Consider the following 26360-nt stretch of genomic DNA (forward strand, 5'->3'; position numbering starts at 1 on the left):
CTCTCACCGTGTATTATCTCAAATAGCTTCCTTCAATTTGGGGGTGCTGAGAATAACAGTCTATAATGGCAACACAAGTTGCATAACCAGAATCAACAACTAGAAAAGACGGCAGTCCATTGCTGGTGACACTCAAACACAAACCCAAAAACACCAACCAATTCTTTAAGATGTAAAAGGAAACCACAGTGCCCACAGAAAATTGGGAAATAGTGCCAAATCAACAAAGACAGTGGCCAGGCTAGGAACTAAACATCAAATGAGAAATGCAATACCGTTATTACAGGAGTTCAGTTATCCTCCTGGAGTGTATAATATGGAATATCCCAAAATTACTTTTTCTACATGGAAGAACATTTTGCACACTTGAACAGTCACCAAACCCTTATTTAATAAAATACAGCATCCCTATCCTCCATCTTCTGTCAGTTTATCCCTCCTCACACAAATAAAAACATTTAATAATACATCTCAGACAAGGGTTTCACTCCACCTCTCGTATTTATTGTATACATTGCATCTTGTCTTTCTTCTAAGTCTGCTATAAAAACTTTAAAGACAACTCTTGTCCATTAGCAAGTTGACTTGTATTCCATTAAAAAATCCTCATTCTCTGGTGCATCTAAGAAAACTTTTTTGCTTGTAGCTGCTCAACGATTTCACCCAAATCTAAAAATATCCTGTCTCTGTTTTTATAGAAATGTTTCAGATTTTTTTTTTGCTCATTTAACTAAGTCCACTATAAATCTTAAGTAAAACTGATCCATTTACCAGTCAGGTATAATTAATGACTACTTTGTCATATGGAATTGTTTCCATAATTTCTGAAGCCTTTACAGTTATATCATCAACAAATAAAAACAAGGAAAATGAATGAGAAGACCCAAAGCATTATTTTCTTTACTGCTTCTCCCTATAGATTTCATTCTAGTTCAAACATATACTTTACAAGGTTATAGTTTGTAAGTAGTAGGGAGTTGCACCGTGTTAGCCATTATGGATTCAATCGGAGGTCAAGCAAAATTATCTTGTCAGAAGAAGGGGCCTTAGCTGCCTTGAAAGCTTATATATTGTAATCTGTTCAGTTAGCCAATAAAAGGTGTCATTTTGCTTTGTTTATACTTTGAAACGTTGGTTTGATGTAGGTCTGTAAATAGGCCGTTGTGCAAATGAGCATGGGTGAGTGCCTTGTTCAAAGCCTAAACTTTCAGTCAAGAATAATGGGATAAAATAACATTAAGTGGGGTCAGAGAATTGATGGATGTTTTAATATGATATTCCTTTTTAATATACACCTTTCTTATGCCCATGGAATAAGTCTTTTTATTTCTGAATATTAGATGTATACATTACTTTTGATCTTCAAGTTGTTATATTGCGATTAATGTTGTAGTTTTTGTGTTTACAGGCCTGCGTTTTGAAATATATAAGTTCACGGAAGCGATTGTTATTACAAAATCACTCCTTTAACGAATTCTTTACGTACATTTTACTCTTTAAAATCAAATAAAAAAGCTTTTAATGAAGTGCGCTAATTTAATATTCTTTGAATTCCCCATGATTTTTCAAATCACTAGAGTTACTCGCTTTACTTTAACTTCACCCGAGTACACTTTATTTCTTACAACTTCCGTACCGTCTTTCTTTTCTCCCTCCATTGAAGATATCTCGGAGACAAATCGACCTCCTCACTTTCCTTGCAAATGCAAACAACTTGAATGGCATGAATATGAAATCCAGCCTCTTGAAGAAAAACGAACAGCATTTACGCTCTTTTAGCCTATCCATGGCCAGCATGCAAATAAGGCGACGGGGAGGGCGAGCAAGTCATATACGTAAACGCGCTCTTCTTCATTGGGCCAATAGGCTTAACAGACAACGTCGACGCAGGCACTCCTGGCGGGAAATTTCGGCCATTTCGCGCCACCAGGGTGTCGCGCACAGTTAGCGGTTTGCACGCTCCTGAAGCAGCATTGCTACGTTCGTCTTTTATCTAAAAAGTATACATCAACACAATGGAGTTTGAAGTCGTGGATGATAGAGAAATGAGAGAGGCACAGCGGGATTATCTCGATTTCTTAGACGACGAAGTAAGTTTGCTTGTATATAAAGATATTTGCTTGTTTCTAGTGTATTGTGCTTCCTGTGATGGTGTACTGTTAAATGGTAAAGTGGTTTAAATGCATTCCCCTTTGATTTCGTTGTGTATTTGCTATTGTGGTTCCCAAAACGAAGCACAGTTATTCTGTATGCATATCTATCGAGTGTTTTTTTTTAATACTTAAACGTGTAGCGTCCCATGATTACAATACAGCAATATTAATATCTCCAAAAAAATACGAGCCTAAACTTTTAAACATGATTGGAAATGTAATTAATTTTTTGTTAAAATATTTTTTTTCTGACTCTAGGTTTTTTTTTTTAGCATTCTTAACTTTTGGAAGGGATCTCTTTGGAATGCTAGCACTTTTATTTTCTCAATATACAGATATAATCGCAGCATGCTTATTTGATTGTTCGAAACTGTTTGTACTCTGAAGCCCCTAAACTGTCCAATGCCTTTGCCGCGTTTACTTTTCCTATTTTCAGTTTTCACATTTTGCTGAGTCCCTGAGACTTGTAAACTGCCTAATTACTAAAACTTCATTGTATGTTACACTGTAGAACACCTCCTCTTCCTTGCAGTGACCCAATGGTGGGCGTGACTATACGAGTAGTCAATCTGCTGATGTCATAAGCATGCGCCGTAAGTGAAGACAAAATGGAGTATCGCGTGGGTCAATCCCGTGCAGTAACGTGCGAATGGGTATTACGTGAAGCTAAAAATGAATACATGTGAAGCTTTTTACCACAGAGTTTCGTTTGGAATGTCCAGAAAACCCTCGTATCTCAACATTTGTATCATGAAACGTTACTTGGAGGTGTTAACACCAACATAAGACTAAGTTTTGTCACATGAGATAGATACTTTATTAATCCCAAGGGGAAATTCACATACTCAAGCAGCTAACTGACGAAAACAATATTAGAGAGTAATAAACATGCAGGTAGAACAGACAATAATTTTGTATAATGTTAACGTTTACCCCCTGGGTGGAACTGAAGAGTCGCATAACGTGGGGGAGGAACGATCTCCTCAGTCTGTCAGTGGAGCAGCACCGTGACAGCAGTCTGTCGCTGAAGCTGCTCCTCTAACTGTTCAGTGGATGCAGTGGATTCTCCATGAGTGACAGGAGCCTGTTCAGAGCTTATGAGAAAGATATATTTTTGCAGTATCTAAATTAAATTGTTACCAGCACATTTTAAACCTTCAAGAAAACGTTTTTGAAACAGCCCATCCCACGAACAACTTGATGTCAACCCATTGTGTAGCTTATAGGTAATTCAATTTAAATTAAAAGGCTGACATGTTTTGGGATCCTGAAACCCTTATTCAGGACTAAGCTATAAAAATATTACCTTACCAATAACGGCATATTTTCATCTATTAAAGAATACATTGAACAACTTTCATAAATATTTGGTGTATGATATCTCTTCCCACAAGAGCAGCACATTGAATTCCTCTTACGAGAAAGCTCTTCTTATTGGGAGAAATCCTCTGTATGCACAGGAATTGTGATAATTAGTGAATAATGTGGGGTAGAAACTAGCTGCATGTAGTTTACTCTAGGGTTTATGATCCTATTGGTTTAGTGAAGTCTATAAAGCAAAATCTTTCATTTGAATGATTGCAAGCATATCTAAATATAGTGATGAAGACTATAAGTAATCGTGAATTTCAAGTCCCACCCCATGTTTGTTACACTTCACAGTACTGGGTCTGATATCAATCCATGTAACTACACCTTTTTGCTTTCAGTGAAATTTATCAGTCATAAAATTCATCTCCAGGGTGCGAACTTGCAGAGCTCAAAGATTAATTTAGTATAACATACCAGCTGACCATCTTAGCAAAATATTTCTAATAGTAGGAGATTATTCTTTTTTGAGAATGTTAACATGTAACAACTCAGTGTCCATAGTAGCAGAACACTTGTATTTAATTTACAAATACTAATTTTATAATTCTCCAGTCCTTGTGTAGACCCTAACAAATGTTTTTATATTAAAATCCATAAACTTTGTTATTGGTTACAAGAATGAGACAATTGCCTATTTAAGCCAATTAATTTGTTGAACCACAGATTTTGTCATTATGACATTGTGACCTATGAGGTTATTTTTTTTTATTAAACACCTGGAATCCAAGCTTTAATGTTTGATTGGTATTAAAGTTATAACTTTGGCATTGATATCAGCTTTAGGACCTCAGTACCAGTACTTTAACTGTACTGAAGCAAATAACACATCATCATTCCCTCTCCACCACGCTATCACGCTCCTACCTGATGCGCCACACATGCATAATTTAGCACCTCGCTATTTTTCCACTTTGAATTCTCCAGTGGGTTGATGACCTTCAGTGCATTGAACAGCTGGGGATTTCATAGAGGAGTCTGTGACCACAGAGTGTAAAACACATCAGAAATAGGGGTAGCTAAAGGCTGGCTTACTGTACACTGGATGTGTCTGTGCTGGGCGTTGTGGTGAAAATTACACCAGACACAGAGATATGCCGGTACTGGGTTTTCTCTGTGTGTGGATCTTTTTCTAACTACTTGGCGATGCAGACGTAGTGCCATGTATCCAAAATGTTAAGTTTTGAGGAGCGGCTTGTTACGTGGGTGTCAGAATAGGGACTGAAGGGCTGAATATGATGCAGTTGGTCATTAAAGCACAAGATAGACGTGCAAAAATATTTCAAGTGCATCTGTTCAACATGTAGGTCACCCACACATGCAAACATTACTCTTGCTCTCCTCCCATTTCTGCTTTTGGATACTCCACCTTTTCCTTTCTTTCCTGTCGTCTTCCATCAGCTGTCTTGTTTCCTGTACTGTGACATTGTCAGGTATGCAAAACTGACCAAGAACTGTCACCTCATGATTACAAGAATATCAATGCACCAATTGAAATGGCTGCAACAAGTGTGAATGTCTTTTGGTTGCTGACTGTGCATGTGCTTTGTATTGCAGTGAATGATGTGGCTTCACACAGTATTTATAAAGAAGTCTTTGGGTATCATTGACCCTCACAGAGTCAACCGCATACCTTTGTGCCCTTTTCTGCAAGTTTTGATTCCTTTTTTGAATTCTGTAGTGCATCAATTGTTTTGTCCTCTGAGGAGCGTACAGCATGTCAGTGAGAGGAAGAACAAAGATCTGAGTACAAGTGTCTTTGAAAACTATTGTTTACTTCCAGTACCAAATTACTGAAATGCTGGTACTGTACTTTTTTACAAATTGGATTTTCGGTACTTTTTTTAGTACTGGTATATTGTACAAACTTACAGAAATCAGATTTTGATGACACATTTATATGTATTCCACATTAATTAGTGAAGCAAGATTTTTCAAGACGTGTCTGTTATATCTGATATTTAAAAATTTTTTTTTTATATCTTGATAATGAGTTAGATCATTTTTTTTAACTTGCTTTGTGTGCTTAATTTATTATTTTTCACTAACAATTGTACAAATCTTTCCCTGCTATAGCAAGATCAAGGTATTTACCAGAGTAAAGTAAGGGATATGATCAGTGACAACCGGTGTCGTCTTATTGTGAATATCAATGAAGTACGCCATAGGAATGCAGGCCGGGCTGCCAAGTGAGTATTACCTTTGTTTAACAGTTTAATTTTGAGCCATCGGTGTAATGTCTGTAAAACTGATTTTTATAATTTTGTTCTGACAGGCTATTGAACAATTCGGTAATGGAGCTCCTGGCCTTCCAGCGTGCCCTCAAAGAGTTTGTAGCAACAATTGATGCAACATATGCCAAGCAGTATGAAGAGTTCTATGTTGGGTTAGAGGGAAGCTTTGGAAAACAGCATGTAACTCCACGCACCCTTGCCTCTAGTTTTCTGGGCACTGTTGTTTGTGTAGAAGGAATTGTCACCAAGTGTGAGTACTGTCTTAAGTACTTTTCAGTTGCTAATTGTTGCTTTGTACTAATTTCATTTATTGTCTGTTAATTGCACTTTTGCAATTTGTGTAATGTCATTGTAGAATATTCTTTAAGCAAGAGATTATGTTGATGAGCTGAGCCCATACTTTTTATCTGGGGTTTAAAAATCTGGAATCTTTGTTTATTCTATAATTGCAGTTAGGGGTTTATTGGTTGACCTTACCTAGTTGTTTGTTCCTGTTTGTGGTAGAGAAGCATAGCCCTTGGCTTTTCTAGGTAGTGTGAGAACATAACATCCCCAAACATGTTCTGAGAAAATCTGTTTCCTTATGATTTGAGCCAAAGGTGAGTAAGAAGAATCAATCCACAACTTAACCCAAAGCTGAATCAAATACATTAATAAAGAATTTTTTTGATTGCTTATTTTGAATAGTGTTGTGCCACTCAATGTCAATTACCACCTCTATATGTCAGTGTCCAGAATATTTATAAAGTCTTCTGTATGTACATTGTTTTCATGAGCAGTCAATATCGTTTATGAAAAGTGTTGTTAGCAGAAATGTGTAAATTGTGTAATTTTTTTATTTTTTTTTCAGTTTTCTGCATGAGTAGTTTATCATTTGTCTGTGAGCTAATTTTCATAGTTTTGAAGTATGTATGCATGGAAGTGTGTGTGTGTGTGTGTGTGTGTCTGGCCTGGAAGTGAGAGGTTGAGTCGGGGTAAGGGCTCTGCCTCTGAGGAAACGGAAAACTTGCTTAGTTGCTAATAACATAAACAAGGTCAGCAAAATGAAACTACAGAAGAAAGACAAAGTCACTTAGCCGTTAACATCAGCAAAACTGTATCCCTTTTACTTTTCTTGCTGCCGCTAATGCACAAGCGATGCACGCATGTCGACAAAACCAGTCCTCATAGGAGAGAGATGCCCAGAGTAGTTCCTTTTGAATTACCTGACATCTCTACATTTCATTTTTTTTTTTTTTTTTTTGATGATTTCAATAGTTTCTAGGACCCTGGGCTTTTTACAGCATGGGTTTAAACAGATAGTATATATCTATATTTATATATCATGCTAAAATATTTACTATAGCAAAACTGTTATCGATTCATATCCTTTAATGTGTTCTTATAGGTTCCCTTGTCCGACCGAAGGTTGTACGGAGTGTTCACTATTGTCCTGCTACAAAAAAAACCATGGAGAGAAAGTATACAGATATGACATCACTAGATGCCTTCCCATCCAGTGCTATTTATCCTACTAAGGTATGCAGAAATGTTTTAGATCTGGGTTGTTTCAGTATATAGCAGCTTCAGTAGTGGCTCAATGGTCCACTTTTATTATGAAGTGTTCAGTGGTGTTGTAAACCAGTAGCTTTGATTTAAAGGTTTTCTCCATGAATTATGTCAACCCAAAAAATGCTACAAATATGAACAGTATCCAATAATTCTAACAAGGAAGATGAATTGAAAAATATGTACAATTACAATTAACAAATTCTATAAAGGCTAGTACAGGTGTACTTTGTTATGGCCCTGGAGCTGTGCAGTGGCAGCAAGTTTTTGTTCCTTTTGTAATTGGAAGACAGGCCTAACAGATAAAGAAACTTGGTATTTAATATTGTGGCTTGTTAATTCTTTCATTTTTCTACCGCAATAATTGTATGTTTTTTGTTTTCTACAAATTGTGTAAGTATGGTTTGTGGCCCTTCTTTTCGCTCTCATTTGTATCAAAACATTTTATTAACACATGCATGCAGGTTAGGTGCATTGGCGATCTTAAATTGTCCCTAGTGTGTGCTTGGTGATTTGGTGTGTGTGTGTGAGAGCCCTACCTGGGGTTTGTTTTCTGCCTTGCACCCTGTGTTGGCTGGGATTGGCTCCAGCAGAGCCTCGTGACCCTGTAGTTAGGATATAGCGGGTTGGATAATGGATGGATGTACTTTATGATCCATGTACACTGGTTTAAATGTAAGCATGGAGAGCCGGTGGTTCCTTTGTTATTGGCACCTATTATTAACTGTTGGCTGATTAAGAAAACAAGAAACAATTAAACTAAGTGTAGCAGTTTCAACACTAAAACAAGCAATTAAGAGTTCAGAATTGTAAGAAGCAAGCTACATCGAAAAATTTATAATTTATTAGTCAATACATTAATAGGTAAGAATAGGTTCTAATCAAGTAACTGGTTAAAACACTGTAAACCTCCAGGACTATTACTGAGTACCCCTAGTCTAGGGGTATAAAAGTGGATACTGCCACCAGATGCTAAAAGACTTGTGAGCAGTGATAAAAACAATACACAAAATATGAAATACTCAAAGGAATAATTTGCATTTGTAAGCTTACTTTGCAGATTTGTATAAGCTCTGTACATTGTACTCACAGAAATTACTGCTGAAAACGAAAGAGAAAGGTATAAACCAGATTTTAATGGATAAATGTCTTGTCACGGAAGATTCCCCACATCGGCCATGTGGCGTGATTCCCTGAGGGTGATCTGGCTCATAGGATCCTCATCGTTGAGGACATGAGCGGCTGAACCAGGCCAAGGGGGTGCCCACATAACACCTGGCTGTGGCAGATAGATGGTCATTTCTGGGAGGTGGGACTGGACTGTGTGTCTACCTGGAGGTTGCCAACCAGGACCCCGAGCTGCTTTGTCATTTGGTGGGTGTGCCAACGCATGCTCACCGACCTGACCTGATGGAGAAATGTGAATGAACACCAGTTCAGTTGCTAGATAACTTTACCCAAAATGACACAAGCCAAATTTACAACTTTAGGAGAAACCGTCAAATCCTGAGTTCTTAAGTCAATTTGGAAAGATGTGTATGAAAATAGTTAATTGCTTGGACAATTAAGGTATCAGTAAATTTTTATTTTATTTTTTTAAATTCAGGATGAAGAGAACAATCCACTGGAAACAGAGTTTGGTCTATCAATTTATAAAGATCATCAGACTATCACTATTCAAGAGATGCCTGAAAAGGCTCCTGCTGGTCAGCTGCCACGATCTGTAGACATTGTCTTAGACAATGACCTTGTGGATACAGTCAAGCCTGGTGACCGTGTTCAGGTTATTGGGACCTATCGCTGCTTGCCTGCCAAGAAAGGCGGGTACACTTCTGGCACTTTTAGGTAAATAAATTATACAAAAAAAAATTGTACTTTTGTGATATTTTTAGTCCTAATGTGTTTTTTGAATATCAAGTAATGTTCTAATCACTGTTTTTTTGTTTTAGAACTATCATGATTGCTTGCCATGTGAAGCAGATGAGCAAAGAAATCACTCCATTGTTCTCAGCTGATGATGTGGCCAAGATAAAGAAATTTAGCAAAACCCACTTCAAAGTGAGTCTTTAGTCCGGCAGCCATGAAAATGTGAGCTGCTGAGCTGGTATAGGCGACCATAAAATTCAAACTTTTAAACATAGTAAGCTTAACTTGGAGAAAAACACGTTTTATTTCATTTTATTTGGCGCAAGAGTAGGTGTCCAATGTACTGTTTTTATAACCTGATCGACTGTGTTACTTATTATACTATACTTATTATACTTCTGTTACAATCAGAAGTTCTGCTGTGATGGAAAGTTGCGTATATATTTATATTTAATTAAAAGGAGAAATTCTGGCATGTGAGGGCAAAAAGCCTAAACACTACTGTTGTTTTCTTGTATATTCTCTTGTCAAATAAATAAAAAATGCTATAGTTACATTGTACTAAAGGATGATTGAAAATAATTCTGTTTCTAGTCTAGTTAATTCGGAGCGAAAGATGCTTCTGCTTAGTTATATGCATAATAACTTGTAAAATGTTTTTTGTAGTTTTATTTACTGGTGTCTGACCCTATGTGTTAACAAAGACAATCGGTTCTTTAAATTTTACAAATCTGTATCAGATTTCACAACAGAATTCAAACTAAGTAAATAGCTTATCACTTCTTTGGAAAAAATAATTTTAAGCCAACTTTTTATTTGGGTTTGGTGCATTTGTGATTAACCAGTACACTAAGGAAGCTAACTATGAATTAATTCCAATGCTGAACAGTAAAAGAATGTGATGTACATGCAATCTGTTTGAGTAGAGTTTTTAATATCTTAACATTGAAACAGTCTGGTATATGGGCTCCCATAATTGTTGGTGTTGTTTCTTTAACCATTTGAACTTTGATCTGAGATGCTGGATGACTCCTTTTTATATAATGGTTTGTGAATAAGACGTAATATGGTTTTGCTTCTGTCTACAGGATGTCTTTGACCAGCTGTCTCGCTCCTTAGCTCCCAGCATACATGGACATGAGTACATTAAGAAGGCTATACTGTGCATGCTGCTTGGAGGAGTTGAAAAAGTTCTGGAGAATGGCTCTCGTATCCGGGGGGATATTAATGTACTACTTATAGGTACTTTCTAGATTGTTTTTCTTTAAAAGATTGTCTTGTAATTCTTTGGCACCTGTATTTACATATGTTTCTCTGTGCCTTGTAAATTTTTGACCGCATGTATTTGCTTCCTTACAAGCTCCTTATGAAAGGTATTGTTTTAAGTAAGGTTTGATTCTTTTTAAAGTTAAACTTTTATACATAATAGCCAAGTTTCCAACCAGTTTTTTGCAACGTTTTGTTATCGACAAACAGAATATACGTAAAGAAAATGTGCGAAATTGCTGTCTCCAGCCGGTTTCCATCCAACTGGCTTTTTATCGATAAAATGGTGTGCGTGATGACGTCACCAACCCCCCCCCCAAACGAACTGTCGCATAAGTTTTGTTGTATCGCGAAAAAAAATCTGCCTGTGAGCCGTTTCCATACATAATTTTGTGTATGTCGCAAATTATCTACCTTTTGTTTTCCACGTTACACCCCCTCCACTAAACAAAGAAATGGAGAGATTAGACAGTTTTTTGAAATTTGCCAGCTTACTGTTATTTCAGTTTCACAAATAATTGGAATTGTACATAATATCCGAAGACGACAGCAGAATGAAGCAGTTGCTTATCCGATAGCCCTAGAGCTCGAAGAAAGTACCCCAGTGCGACGAAACCCACGGGTATGGGAGAGACGACGAAATAAGACCTTCTGGGAGGAGGTGGTGGAGAGACACTTTACAGAAAATCTCTGGCTGCAACATTTTAGAATGACACAGCCAACGTTTGAGATGTTGTGTGGATTCATCAGTCCTGATGTTGCGCCAATCACAGGTTGCCATCGACCACCGGTTCCAACCCAAAAGCAGATTGCCATCGCCCTTTACAAGCTGGCAACCTGCGCCGAGTATAGAGTAGTTGGAGAAACTTTCGGGGTTGGTAAAACTACCGTCCATCGATGTGTATATGCTATGTGCACCGCTATTAAAGAAAAATGAATGCGGCGTTATATCAGACTTCCGACTGTAGCGGAGGCCAATGAAATTGCATACCGCAATTCCTTGGTGCGTCTTGTGCCACAGATTTACGGTGCGCTGGATGGCACGCATGTGCCTATTCTTCCCCCGACAGAAGGCTACCGCAAATACATTAATCACAAAGGCTGGCCATCTATTGTTCTCCAGGCTCTTGTTGATGACAGGTGCATGATACGAGACATTTGTGTTGGCACTCCTGGAAGTGCCCATGATGCAGCTGTGTTTGCAGCATCGGATCTGTACAGGTGAGCATACCTTTCAACATCCCTTCTCTGTGCGATAACAACTGAATTAGTACTATAACCTGCTTCCCTTAAGGTTTTTAATTAAAACTGAAATTTGAATTAATACAAAATAACGACATTTAATCAAAAAAAAACTAAAGTTAATATTAATGAGAGAATTTCTCATATATGCTAAAACATCTGTCATTTAATAATAAGAAAAAAAATGTTTAGATAATGAAACACACGGTTTATTAAATATTTTGACTGGCACAGTAAACTACCTTTGTGGTTTTTGTATTATTTAGACATCCTGAGAGACACCCCCAGGCTACAGTTGATGTGGAGGGAGTTCAGGTACCCCTTTTAGTAGCAGGAGACCCAGCCTATCCTACTGCATTGGCTCATCACGAGAAATAATGAGTCTCTTCATCAGACCATGCGAACCGCTCCGCTATTCTCGTTTTGATTGCACATGATGAAAATGTATCATGTGACACATTTATTTGCGTTAAAGCCCCTTTTTTCCGACAAAAAATGTTTCCAATGTAGTTTTTGCGACATCTGAAGTATCGATATGGAATTTATGCGCTAAAGTTAAACGGAAAAATATGTCGACATGTACAACATTTTATCGGTAATTAGCATTTCCATCAGCTAAAATTTGAAGCGCTAAATATTTTTTGGCATAAACTCCTTGGATGGAAACCTGGCTAATGATAGTGTTTATCTTGATCTTTATTCCACATCCATTAGGCGATCCATCAGTGGCCAAGTCTCAGCTTCTTCGTTATGTTCTGCATACTGCACCTCGTGCTATTGCCACAACTGGACGAGGCTCCTCTGGTGTGGGATTGACTGCTGCTGTTACAACTGATCATGAGACAGGTAATTTATATGTTGTTGTGGTGGTGTTGGTTTTTTTTTTTTTTTTTTTCTCTTTACATATTTGTCAACAGTATTTACACTGTTATGTATTGAGTAGCTTTAAAAGATATATACAAGCCTCACAGCTATCATCTCAACAACTGTTTGTAAGAACCCTAAAAATTCCTACTGTTGTCTCACAAACAGCACACCCTTCTTTTCTTTGGAGTTTGTTAGAAAGGAAAGAAGATATTACTGTAATCAAAGATGTTTATATCAATTCATTTGTAATTTTTACCTAATTTGTATGTTTTGGGGGGAAAAATGTTTTTGACACTGAGCTTCGTCCTCTTTTGTGGTATATGTATAATGCGCTATAGAAATAAATGTTGTTTTAGTACCTTTATTAAGGAATGTATCCTGTAACCCCCCCTTAGAAATTTTTGACTTTAGACCATGGTTGTCATATCTCCTAAGTAATGGCTTTTGTGTTAGTAGGTGGTGATGCAATGGCTAAATTGCACAAAATTTATTTTTAGTTAAAAACAAGTTTAGGGTGAAAAGAATTTAAAAAATGAATCTTGCTGGAATTGAGTTAATAGAATTTGACTGGTCATGTCATCTTGTGTTTTTGTCAAAGTTCATGCCCATTTTATGGAGGTTTAAGAGTTAAAAATATGTTGATCAGTTCAGTTTATTTGAATTTATGACTGAGGATTCTTGGAAGATAGAAAATGTAATGCCTGTGTTGCAAGGGGATGTGTCATTAATACCAATTGGTAACAACAGACATAACCTTACATAGTAAGGCATAGATACAGTGCATCCGGAAAGTATTCACAGCGCATCAATTTTTCCACATTTTATGTTACAGCCTTATTCCAAAATGGATTAAATTCATTATTTTCCTCAGAATTCTACACACAACACCCCATAATGACAACGTGAAAAAAGTTTACTTGAGATTTTTGCAAATTTATTAAAAATAAAAAAATTGAGAAATCACATGTACATAATTATTCACAGCCTTTGCCATGAAGTTCAAAATTGAGCTCAGGTGCATCCTGTTTCCCCTGATCATCCTTGAGATGTTTCTGCAGCTTAATTGGAGTCCACCTGTGGTAAATTCAGTTGATTGGACATGATTTGGAAAGGCACACACCGGTCTATATAAGGTCCCACATTTGACAGTTCAAGATAAATCACAAACCAAGCATGAATCAAAGGAATTGTCTGTAGACCTCCGAGACAGGATTGTCTCGAGGCACAAATCTGGGGAAGGTTACAGAAAAATTTCTACTGCTTTGAAGGTCCCAATGAGCACAGTGGCCTCCATCATCCGTAAGTGGAAGAAGTTCGAAACCACCAGGACTCTTCCTAGAGCTGGCAGGCCATCTAAACTGAGCAATCGGGGGAGAAGGGCCTTAGTCAGGGAAGGGACCAAGTACTTGATGGTCACTCTGTCAGAGCTGCAGAGGTCCTCTGTGGAGAGAGGAGAACCTTCCAGAAGGACAACCATCTCTGCAGCAATCCACCAATCAGGCCTGTATGGTAGAGTGGCCAGATGGAAACCACACCTTAGTAAAAGGCACATGGCAGCCCGCCTGGAGTTTGCCAAAAGGCACCTGAATGACTCTCAGACCATGAGAAACAAAATTCTCTGGTCTGATGAGACAAAGATTGAACTCTTTGGTGTGAATGCCAGGCGTCACGTTTGGCGGAAACCAGGCATCGATCATCACCAGGCCAATACAACTATCTATCTATACCATCCCTACAGTGAAGCCTGGTGGTGGAAGCATCATGCTGTGGGGATGTTTTTCAGTGGCAGGAACTGGGAGACTAGTCAGGATAAAGGGAAAAATGACTGCAACAATGTACAGAGACATCCTGGATGAAAACCTGCTCCAGAGCGCTCTTGACCTCAGACTGGGGCGACGGTTCATCTTTCAGCAGGACAATGACCCTAAACACACAGCCAAGATATCAAAGGAGTGGCTTCAGGACAACTCTGTGTATGTCCTTGAGTGGTCCAGCCAGAGCCCAGACTTGAATCTGATTGAACATCTCTGGAGAGATCTTAAAATGGCTGTTGCACCAACGCGTCCCATCCAACCTGATGGAGCTTGAAAGGTGTTGCAAAAAGGAATGGGTGAAACTGGCCAAGAGGAATGGGTGAAACTGGCCAAGGATAAGTGTGCCAAGCTTGTGGCATCATATTCAAAAAGACTTGAGGCTGTCAAAGGTGCATCGACAGAGTATTGAGCAAAGGCTGTGAATACTTATGTACATGTGATTTCTCAGTTTTTTATTTTTAATAAATTTGCAAAAACCTCAAACTTTTTTCACGTTGTCATTATGGGGTGTTGTGTGTATTCTGAGGAAAAAAAATGAATTTAATCCATTTTGAAATAAGGCTGTAACATAACAAAATGTGGAAAAAGTGATGAGCTGTGAATACTTTCTGGATGCGCTGTATGTAGCAGATACTGTCCTTTATAAAAGGAGAGAACTAATGGAACAAAATGTTGCCTAGGATATGCCATTTATGCCTTTCCCAAATTTAATTCAGAAAAGAATATGGGTATAACTTAAAGACGTGTCATTTTAAAGTATTTAAGTTAGGCAGAGCTGCTTTCTAGCCATTTTAGGTAATTATTAGAATGACCTTGAAGCAAGGAAGGGAAATTTAATTAAAATTGTCATGGCTGCAAAGTTTACAGCATTTGATAAAGGACAGAAGTGCTAAAATTAAATAGTTTCAGCACTTTGGATTAATATGCAGATCTGTATGTTTTGCTTTCGTGATTTTGTTAATTTTTTTAAACATCTTCCTGTTTTAGGTGAACGGCGATTAGAAGCTGGTGCAATGGTCTTGTCAGACAGAGGAGTGGTTTGCATTGATGAGTTTGATAAAATGTCGGATATGGACAGGACTGCTATCCATGAAGTTATGGAGCAAGGTCGAGTCACTATCGCTAAAGCAGGCATCCATGCCAGACTCAATGCTCGCTGCAGTGTCCTGGCTGCTGCCAATCCAGTGTATGGCAGGGTAAGTATGCTGTTGTAAGTCGTTTATTTAACGTTTGTAAAATGGTTACTTTTCACATACTGTTTAAAGAACTAATTTTTGTTAAGAGTGCATGCCCAGCTTTAACCTTTAATAAGGAAGTGAAGACATGTTTATTTTGTATTATATGCCTCTATCAGTGCTCATATTACAAAATATCTTGATATTGGAATGCACAATTGCTTTAATTTCATGCATATTTGACACTGCACAAAAAATACAAATTTGCTATTTATTAGGTTGTGAATTACAAATGACACACTTGGGGGTGGGGGAAAGTACATTATGTAATATATGTAATGGACACTGGGCACCAATGAGCCCCAAACACGAGCACACAAAACAGTCCCAGGTTCAAATAAACAGGTGTTTATTACAAGAATACCTCAGTATAAGCACAAGTTTTCTCCTCTCAATATGTTTCCTTTCACCACTGTACTGCCCTCTGCCAGTCGAGTATTAGCTTCCTTCCTCCCAGCTCTGATTTGTCTGGATAAGGGGGTGTGGTTCCTTTTTATTGAGGATCCAGAAGGACATCTGGTGCCAGGGCTGTTGCCTTTTGGAAGTACTTCTGGGTCACATGGAAGTCCCATATAATAGGGAGAACCTCTCCCTGTAACGCCCTTTTGTGGCACCCATGGGCCCCAGCAGGGCTTATCTGTGCTTTTATCTTGTTTAGGGAGGTCCTCGAAAGATGTCCAGTCAGGACGCCTTTCTATTTGCTTGGGGCTTCCTGTCTGGGTATGGAATATGTGGTCGGGATGTTCTTCTCTTCTTCTGAGGAGTCTCTTTCGGGTCTGGTGCCTTTCTTTCCCTAGGCCGGGGTATCTGTCTGTCCTCCGGGAGCCTCCCGTACCATCTCCTCTCCTGGCATACAGAATGGACTGGCATCCCGACCACTTACAATACTGAGTATAAATATATACAATTCTGCTTTAATTCAATTGTTTTGTTTTTCTGTAATCTATTGTTAATGAGGTTAACAAAAAGACTTTGCAGACCAAGTCAAGCCAGGCTGTATTTCCCTGTCCTCGGCCAGTCTCCCAGGTCCTATTAGAATAGGTGGGAGATATAATCTTTTTATGTAGTCCTTCTTTAAGTGGTGCTTAGTTTAGACAGAAGGTACTAAAGAAGCATTTTTGGTGGAAATCCGAAAAAAATCCTTACCTAGTTTCTCTTCTTTCACAACAATAGGTGCACTATTCTGGGTTATTATGCTCTTTGTTTTATTTTAGAAAGTGAATCTCACAACCTTGATTGAAGACCTCCATTATGGTCTTATAAAATTACTACTGTGTCTGAATCACTATGTAGTTAATTTACATACATCACAGTACATTATTTACTTCATTGTAGAGACTGTCAAACAGACTTTGTCTTAAGCACTTATCACTTGCTTTAGTAACACTGATGTTACTGATGTTGCCAACTGATGGCAGTCCACTGTGCCTACACTCACGAGCAAGACATCAGAAGACTAAGTACCATGGCTTTGGATGTGAACGTTCATATTTTCATGCAGGATATTTTTACTCTGCTCTAAACCGCTCCATTAAATTATTGGTTGGGGTTGCAGACAGGAAGGATTCATCTTTCAGAGTAGGTTGGCAAACTGAACATTTCAAATTTCATTGCAAGGTCCAAAAATTGATCTACAGTTTCATGCCTAGGGCAGAACATGCATCATTCTTCCACAAGTCCATTGGTTTACTCATCTAAATTCTGGCACCTCCATTTAGTCAGAGTTCTCTAGTAATGATTAAGAATGGTTCTATTGGGAAATTGAATAACATCCTTCTTGTGTGGTAGGTTTTTTTTTTTTTTATTAATATTAATTTTAAATTAGGTCAGTCATTCTAATGACATAGTCCCTATCATTCACAGTAGACAGCCCAATAATATACAACTTAAATGCTGGGTATTAAGCCTTGCATTAGTAAAGATGATCTGCCTTTAAAAGGACCATTTCCCGTTTGGTTGTCTTGTGTTTGTCCATGCAATATGTATCCATTCCACTTGCCACATTGTGATGTGTAAAGATTTTCATAGAATATAGGCCTTATAATGGATAAAACGAGAAAACTGACATTGTGCTTGGCTACTAGTTAGCAATCTTGTACATGGTTTTAGTTTTGGCTAGAAACAAAAATAATATAAAACATTTGGAGTAAATGGGTTATGTACATTGTATACATACATACAGGCTTTCTTTTTATTCTTATTTTGAGACTTCTGTATTTGGTATTTTGTAATAGAAGTAGCATGTTTTGTGAATTGTGAAAAGTGTAAGGTTTTTTTCCCCCACCCTTTTTCTAGTATAATCAGTATAAAACACCCATGGAGAATATTGGACTTCAGGATTCACTTCTGTCACGTTTTGATTTACTCTTCATAATGTTGGATCAGATGGATCCAGAGCAAGATCGTGAGATTTCTGATCATGTCTTAAGGATGCACAGATATCGAAGTGCTGGAGAGCAAGATGGAGATGGTATGGGTGTATTCATTTCCCCAGCTATGGTTATGTAGTAGAGAAATTAAACTTTATGTAACCTCTGCTTTCCTGGTGTTGTTTAGCATTGCCTCTGGGAAGTTCAGTGGATATACTAACAACTGATGATCCCAGTTTAATACGTGAAGAAGAAGAACAGCTTCAGGTGTATGAAAGACATGACAACCTTCTTCATGGAAGCAAGCGTCGCAGGTATGGCTATCCCCTTTTTTTTTTTTTTCTCGAAAAGCATTTTATGACTGTTGGCTGTATTATAAATCATGTCTGTGTTCTTTCTCCCTACTACTTTATTTAGGGAAAAGATTGTTAGTATGGAGTTCATGAGGAAGTACATTCATGTAGCCAAGCTAGTCAAGCCATGCCTAACACAAGAAGCAGCCTCACATATTGCTGAAGAATATTCTAGACTTCGCAGTCAGGACCAGATGAGCTCTGAAATTGCTCGGGTATCTATCTAATCTATCTAACCTGTCTGTCTGTCGTCACTGTGTTTTAAATACATACTACATCTGATTTAAAATTAGTTTTTCTCTGATTGATACCTGAAAGTTAAGTTAAATATGCTTATTTAAGAAAGAGGAAAAAAAAAACTTATCTGAAATATAAATTTTCACGTCAGATCATTTTACTCTATCAATATATAAAAAGTAACTAATCCTTTGTATTTTAGACCTCACCTGTAACTGCTCGTACATTGGAAACACTTATCCGACTGTCAACTGCACATGCTAAAGTACGAATGAGTAAAACTATTGATTTACAAGATGCTCAAGTGGCTGTGGAGCTGGTGCAGTTTGCTTATTTCAAGAAGGTAAGGTATTTGGCAAATGCTCCATAATGTGGAAAAGAAAGCATAATGTGAAGTTTTCATTTAGGAGGATATTTAATAAAACATCAAATGCAATACATAGAAAACCCAGAGCTGGAAAAGCTTTGGAATAATTTTATTCAAATTGATAGTAATTTATTTATTTTGTATGTTTTAAAATTTGAGTATTTCATCACTTTTATCTAAACCAAAATTTTGAATGTACTTTTTTGGTTTGCATTACACAAGGTTTTAGAGAAAGAAAAGAAACGGCGTAGGCAAGAGGAAGGTGATGATGAGACTGAGGAAGAGGATGAAGAAAATACACCATCCCAAAAAAGAAGTAGGAGGTAAGAATGCATCTTGGCTAGAGCTGCAGTAGTTGTGGTGAATATATGAGTTTAAGCTGAATATTATCCAGTATAAACTGTTGTTCTCCAGATAATTTGAGGGTATGGCTTAATCGTATTAATTTTTTTCATATCGGTATACAGTATATCACAATATAATCAAATCAGTATTTCTGTCAAGCTTAAAGATTCCCTTTTACTCCTAAGTGATATGTGGAAATACTATATCATAAGGTTAATTTTGGTTTTATTTTCTGTCAGTAGTTGAAATGACAAATATGTAATGTTCTACAGTAAAACTGTATTTCAAATAAATAAAATAGATATGAGTAATAAACTAATATCTTAATTCTGACAAGTCAGGAAAGCACAAACAAAATGCACAAGTCAATTCCAAATATACAAAATAAAGTTTCAGTTCTCGCCAGTCAAAAGCTTTCACTTTTTACAGGAGAACACCCTAAATTTGTTGGTCAACTCCAAACAAATAAAAACCTTAAATCTAAAACTAAAATCTTAATGTAAGTTTTACATGAAAACACAAAGTAAATTCTTTGGTCAGTTCCAAATCAATAAAGTAGATATTAACACAAAATAAAATCTAAAAAAAAAAAAAAATCTATACTGTATCCTTTACTTTGTATAGATTCAAACTGCTTCAAGTGGTTGGGAAGCAAACCCACAAACATTAAAAAAAATTCTGAATATATCTTCAGTACAGAACATAAACAAAATTTGACATATTTGCTCAATTGTGGCCAGCTTAGTCTCCAAGGCAAAAAAAGACACAAGAAATCCCCCATTAGTGCAGTAACGTCTTGCATTGTGTGTGCTCTAAAGGATGCCACTGCTTCAAATGGTCCAAAAGATTGGTGGTATTACCTGTCTTTGTGGGAATATGCTTTTGACATAATTTGCAGTGCACACTACCCAGCTTCTTGTTGGACTTTAAAGAGCCAAAATATCTCCAGACCACCAAATTCCTCAGACCCATCTTTTGAACAATGTCCTTGTCTTTTGAGCCTTGGGCTGTATCTGCTGGGGTGTCTTTTTTGGTAATGCTGTTTATTACTTATTTATTTTTTGAAATCCTGAGTTTTTGCTGAAAAGAGAAAATGACTAAAAAAAATTTTTTATCTTGCTCCCAGTGCATGGCTGCGGTAGCCCAAACATTAGCATGTGTGCTACTGGCAGCTATCGCTCTTACGCTCATTGCTGTGTATGTCATCCTAAACTGACATGGCTCTAACTCTATTCCAGCAATATGATTGGTGTTGAGCTATTCTCATTAGCATTAGTTTTCATGTTGTTTGTCAAAACATGGATGTAATGAGTTCTGTTGACTTTGTAGTGACCATGTCTTGTAGTTCTATTGAGAAGTTATTTTGCGATAATTACCCAGCCCTATTCCAGGGTGAAATTAAATAATTTTAGGGGTGGGGATCGATCTGTTCTTTTTCTTTTTGTAAAAACTTGATTGCTTTGTATGGATTGCAATAAAATTAATAAAGAAAAAAAAAATTATTTGAATGCACTCTTTCAGTTTGTATTCTGAGGTGTTGGGACACAATGAAACAGTGCAAGAAGAAAATAGGAATTTATTAGTGTTTCAGTTAGGCACTTTTTTTGGTGTACCTGAAACAACTATAACTTGTAAAATATGGTCTTCCTTAATTGTGGTAAAACATTATTTTATTTCTTGAAATTTGCACATATTATAGCATTATATTTAATCATTTCATTGTAGAAACACAATTATGATGTGGGAGCATTCATTTTTAAGATGTTTTGTACTATTAATGTATTTTTGTTTGAACTCAATATGTGTACCTCATTGCCTTCCCCCTCTAATTTTGTTGAAGGTCTGTTAAACGCCAACCATCAGGGAGAGAATCTGTTGATCCTTATGATTTTGCAGGTGCTGAAAAGGAGATCCCTGATTGTAAGTTGTTTCTTACTTTTTTTTTTGGTTTAAGATGTATTCTCATATAACGCAAAAAAGCACCTTTTTGTTGTTGCCTTGTTAATCCTTATGTATGCCTGCCTACATGATACAATTCTGCTCCCGGGGGTTACGTTTTTGAAAGATAGCACTTTTGTTTTTTCAGTTAAATTGTATTTTAAAAGTTCAATTTTCATTCTTTATATCTTGAATGGAGTGGGCTGTACAAGTATTTTATATTATAAAGTCTACCATTGAAAAGTAAAGCAGAGAAACTTTTTATGCAGCTTCAATTACAGGTTAATTTACAGATTCAAATTTGAGTTGACAAACATTACTTCACCTTGTAAATCTTTTGAAATATTCCGTTAATCATCCAATAGCCACTCTTGACTGCAAAATTGAATCTCCAGTATAAGTTTGTCAAACATCCAGGGAGTTGGCTTGCAAGAAAGCCACTTATACACGAGTTCACTTCCCCTGCTGCTTGAAGAAATTTAACTGCAAAAGAAATAAAAGGGTGGCAATGCAAAATATCATTATCTAAAAGTGATTTTAAAAGGAAAAGACTTCTGTAAAAGTCGCTCTATAAGCATACAGCAAACATGTACAGTATGTACGTGGTATTTGTTGTATTAAAAATAACCTCATGGCTACATTTTCACCTTGTAATGAGTCAGTAATTCTCTGACACTATAATTCAACAGCAGAGTTCAGGACCTGCTCTCCATCATGGTCCAAACAGCTGACGGTGACAATTTTTAGCTTAAGACTTCGATATTTTTTTTTTTTTTTTAACTTTCAAAAGTGTTACTTGGTCAAAGACTTTCCAATACAGCTAACACTAACCATCTATCAATGCCATTTTTACACTTGAATTGGAGTGTGTTGTCATTGAAAGGTATTGGGGTACAACGAGCCTCTTTGGTCTACGTTTTAAGTATGTAACATTGCATTCTACATTAAATGTAGTCTACCAGCACATGTAATTTCATTCTATTACTGTTAGCAATAAGTCATGTTCAAAACTACATAAATCTTTAAAAATATGATTAACTGTTTAAGTAACACTTTGAATTGGTAGTAGCCAACTGTTTAGATAGATACTTTATTAATCCCAAGGGGAAATTCACATAATCCAGCAGCAGTATACTGATACAAAAAAAAAATAAAGAGTAATAAAAATGCATGTAAAAACAGACAATAACTTTGAATAATGTTAGCGTTTACCCCCCCTGGGTGGAATTGAAGAGTCGCATAGTGTGGGGGAGAAACGATCTCCTCAGTCTGTCAGTGGAGCAGGACAGTGACAGCAGTCTGTCGCTGAAGCTGCTCCTCTGTCTGGAGATGATCCTGTTCAGTGTATACAGTGAATTCTCCATGATTGACGGGAGTTTGCTCAGCGCCCGTCACTCTGCCACGGATGTCAAACTGTCCAACTTCATTCCTACAATAGAGCCTGCCTTCCTAACAAGTTTGTCCAGGTGTGAGGTGTCCTTCATCTTTATGCTCCCTCCCCAGCACACCACCGTGTAGAAGAGGGCCCTCGCCACAACCGTCTGGTAGAACATCTGCATCTTATTGCAGATGTTGGACGCCAACCTTCTAAGGAAGTAGTATTTACTTAAGTGTGTGTAGGGTTGTCAATATATACAAAAATTAGGATTTGAATACTCTTATTAATGGACGAGTCATATGTAAGAGCTTATGCTTTGCTAATGTGCCACTCCCAAAATACAAAAATATTAATAAAAATACAAAGTTACATTAAATACAGGTATAAACGTAGCTATAGTTAGAAATTTAGCCTGCTAAATACATTCTAATATATGCTTTACATTTAATGCAGCCTTCAATTGCAAAATACTTTCCTTCACACACAAAAACATATCTTGTCTGTGCATGGAAAGTGACATAATAAACAAGAAAATTGGAACCAAGATACTTCACATGCCTGTAATTCCTTACGTGAAACCCCTGCAAAATTGGTCCTAATTCCTTGAACACATTAAACACTCTCCCTACTTTAGTGTATGTTGCATTATAATGGTCTTTTAAGTATTTGCTCCTCTTTTTTTTTTTTTTTTAATTTGGCAAACACTTTCATTGCCAGAAACTTAAATCTGCTGCTAAGTAAGAAATATGCAGTAAAGTTTAAAAATAATTCACAAGAAGCAAAGGTTATTGTATAAAACAAAAAAAAAATGCAGCTTGTGGAAGGTGGAGCAGCCTGATTTGATAAGTTTGTAGAATGAGGAGCCAGTCAAGTTACTGCTGAGTGGATTTAGTTGTCAAAGAAAAATCATACCGGAGTTCTTTTAATCCTTTACAGATTCGTCAAAAGTATAATACTTTTAACCTTTTCTTATACTCCTATATATTAGGAAAATTTTCAAGTCGGCAACCTCCAAAAGACATAGGTTGGCTGAGGTAGATAAAATGCTTCCATGAAATTGAAAATGATTTTTAAAATTGTGATTATAATCGCCACGTTTGATTTTCCTTCTCCCCCCCCCCCATTATGTTTGTTTAAAAAGGAAACCAGCTTTTGTTTTTTTATAATGAATTCTTAATGGAAACAGGATCAGGAGTAAATTGATACTTTTTAGGGTGCTGGAGAAGTGTTGAAAATCTGTTGTTGGTACACCCATTGATCAAAAAGCAATGAAGTTGAAATTGAAATTTGATTGGCATATTGCACTGTCTTCATTTTTTTTTTTCTTGATAGGGTGAATGAAATAATTTAATGGCCATATTTGCTAATATGTTTTATGGTATTTCTTTTTTTTTTTGTTCAAGTGTTGGCTTCAAAGACTCCAGAGCGTCAAGAAGAACAAATGGAAGTGTCAGAAAAAGTTGACAAAGTTAAGATGACCGATGCAAGGTGAGTGTTGTGGTTAAGCATGGAATGCAAATGCTAGACGACGGGCAATAAATTGTGGTGGAGATTTGAGAGGCTATAGGTGAAAGGCTGTCGGTGTCTCACTAGTACAAGGACAACAATGAAAGGTAAAGCAGTAAAGATCAAGAAGATTGTCTGCCATGTCGTATTGACGATGTTATCTGCATTTGAGAGACGTCCAGTTTGGTTTTACCTTTTAAGTCTTTCCTTGAAGTATGACTTGGTTTGGTTGCCCTGCCCTATTGTTAACCTCTCCAAATTCAGCTTAAGGAATGATGGTTCCTTCTGACAGCTTATTTTCTTTGCCCAGCATAATGTGTTACATTTCAGTGAAAGTATATGGATTTTTGCGTGCTTTAAATATAAAAATATGTGGTTATATTTTTCTGTTACTGTTTTTTGTATGTGTAAGCACAGTGAACCTTTGTTCTTTGAAGACCACTAATAACTTGTGTGTTTAGTAATACAAGTCCAGCTTGTGGCAAGCTGGTGTTAATATTAAAATTTCTGTGAGAAGTTTGCTTTGTGGCAGACATTTATGTCCCTAGAAACATGTTGCCACCACACTGTCAAGGATACCATGACATTTAAAAAGTAAATGCCCACCAATATTTTATTTGCCTTCAGTAGCACTGCCAACAACTGTACACAGAGCTCCTCCCAGGAGTCCACAAAGTTTGAATTGTTCGTTTGAGCCCCATAAGAAACACTGAAATCAAATTGTGTAACACGACTATTGTGTTGCATTTTTTGTATCTTACTACACGATATTAAGAGTAGCATTTTAAATATATTGCTCATTCTTTTTTGTGTAAATGTAAGTCTTAGTAGCACTTTATCATCATTCATGCTTTGATAAAATCTAAACTTAGTCTTTTTTTATTTTTAGATTTAAAGAATTCAAAGCAGCACTTTTTGAAGCTTTCAAGGCTGCACATGCTCAGTCCATCAGTATGCGCAGTTTAATGGACACCATCAACAAGAATAATCTGAATCCGTTCTCTCAAGAAGAGATCAAGACAGCCCTTGAAAGCATGCAGGATGACAACCAGGTCATGGTTTCTGATGAGATTATCTTTCTCATTTAGGACAATGCTAAGACTTTGGAATCATTGTTTTTCATTAGTCAGTTCAGCATTTACTATAATTCTGTTCAGTTACTGAATTAACTGTCATGTGCTGTGAACTGTACAATGTCTCCTTATGAGTTAAATTCAAGCCATGTAAAGGGAAAAAATACTACAAGTTAGTAAGTATTCAGTTGGCTCATATAGGAAACAATTTGCTTTAAATGTAAAGGCATTTCCCAATCAGAGGTTTCATGTAAGCTTCAAGTATGAAATAATCTAAAATGTGGTTTTACAGAGAGAGGTCTGTATCATTCTTTTATATCTGCACATTAAAAAAATAGGCTCTGATAGAAAAAAAAGCCAAGTAAAAGGCAGTGGTTTTAAGTGGTTTTTGTATTAAGAAGTCCAGTTTTTAGTAAAATGTACAGTTTTGACCACTTAAACTTTAGAAAAATGCTTTAAAGTTTATATCATGCTTTGTGCATTGATATGTATGGGGGAAAGTTAGGATTTTTTTTACATTTTTAAACAGAAATATGTAAAAATTGTTAAATGTAAAAAAACATTTATTTCATAGTCAACTCCTGCTTGTCTGTTTCAGAAGTTCACAGATCACAGACAGTCGAAATTACATTACAGTATTTAATCTGTTTTAAAATGTGGTTTCTTTGTTCCTAAAGTTAACAGCTGGTTGATTTTTAGATCTGTACAAGGAGACCTGATTGACCTAATTTTTTTTTAAACATTTAGTGATCTGTTAAATCACTTCAAGACTAAAAGTCTTGGTCTGTATATATCTTGTTACTGTTAGCTGAACACAGTTCTGTTCACATCAGCTAAACTGCAGTTTTTAGCATCATTGATGCTAATGCTTTTGTAAATTAAAGGTTAATTTTGTACCTTTTTTGTGTGTGGTGATATTCTCGTTTTCAGGTATGCATACAAGCATGTGGGGGCCATACAAACTACTGAGTACGATTTTTGAGTTGCCGCAATGAAAATTTGGCAAAATGGACTAACCTGCAACATCATTCTTTCACTTTGATTTTCAGAGTGTCTTTGAATTTAGCCCTCTGTAGGTTGATAATTTTCATTTTCATCAAACAATGTGGCATCCTTTCATTCCTAACACATTACCCAGTCCATTTCAGTATAGATATCCAGCAGGATTTTTCCCCCATTGAGATCTGATGTGTTTTCAAAG

The 26360-nt window shown here is 36.8% G+C and overlaps 1 protein-coding gene across 1 annotated transcript; it reads left to right on the forward strand.

The window, feature by feature from the left end:
• Window positions 1–1893: 1893 nt before the first annotated feature.
• On the forward strand, window positions 1894–26055 carry LOC120525820 (zygotic DNA replication licensing factor mcm3-like). The gene is made up of 17 exons (XM_039748423.1): window positions 1894–2090; window positions 5598–5710; window positions 5797–6005; window positions 7143–7273; window positions 8910–9148; window positions 9253–9361; window positions 10258–10411; window positions 12392–12523; window positions 15346–15554; window positions 17889–18063; window positions 18150–18276; window positions 18380–18530; window positions 18755–18895; window positions 19142–19242; window positions 21105–21184; window positions 23984–24068; window positions 24976–26055. Exons 1-17 carry the CDS (start codon window positions 2016–2018, stop codon window positions 25172–25174), a joined length of 2430 nt encoding a protein of 809 aa, XP_039604357.1. The 5' UTR covers window positions 1894–2015; the 3' UTR covers window positions 25175–26055.
• Window positions 26056–26360: the final 305 nt, after the last annotated feature.

Source organism: Polypterus senegalus, chromosome 3 (assembly GCF_016835505.1).
Source record: "Polypterus senegalus isolate Bchr_013 chromosome 3, ASM1683550v1, whole genome shotgun sequence".
NCBI lineage: Eukaryota > Metazoa > Chordata > Cladistia > Polypteriformes > Polypteridae > Polypterus > Polypterus senegalus.

What these genes read in the sequence shown, in the direction of transcription:
- LOC120525820 (XM_039748423.1), top strand. Translation starts at nt 2,016, where the DNA reads ATGGAGTTTGAAGTCGTGGATGATAGAGAAATGAGAGAGGCACAGCGG. An exon ending in CCAATCCAGTGTATGGCAGG is followed by an intron (nt 15,555 to 17,888) that starts GTAAGTATGCTG and finishes CCCTTTTTCTAG; the next exon opens with TATAATCAGTATAAAACACC. An exon ending in CATGGAAGCAAGCGTCGCAG is followed by an intron (nt 18,277 to 18,379) that starts GTATGGCTATCC and finishes TACTTTATTTAG; the next exon opens with GGAAAAGATTGTTAGTATGG.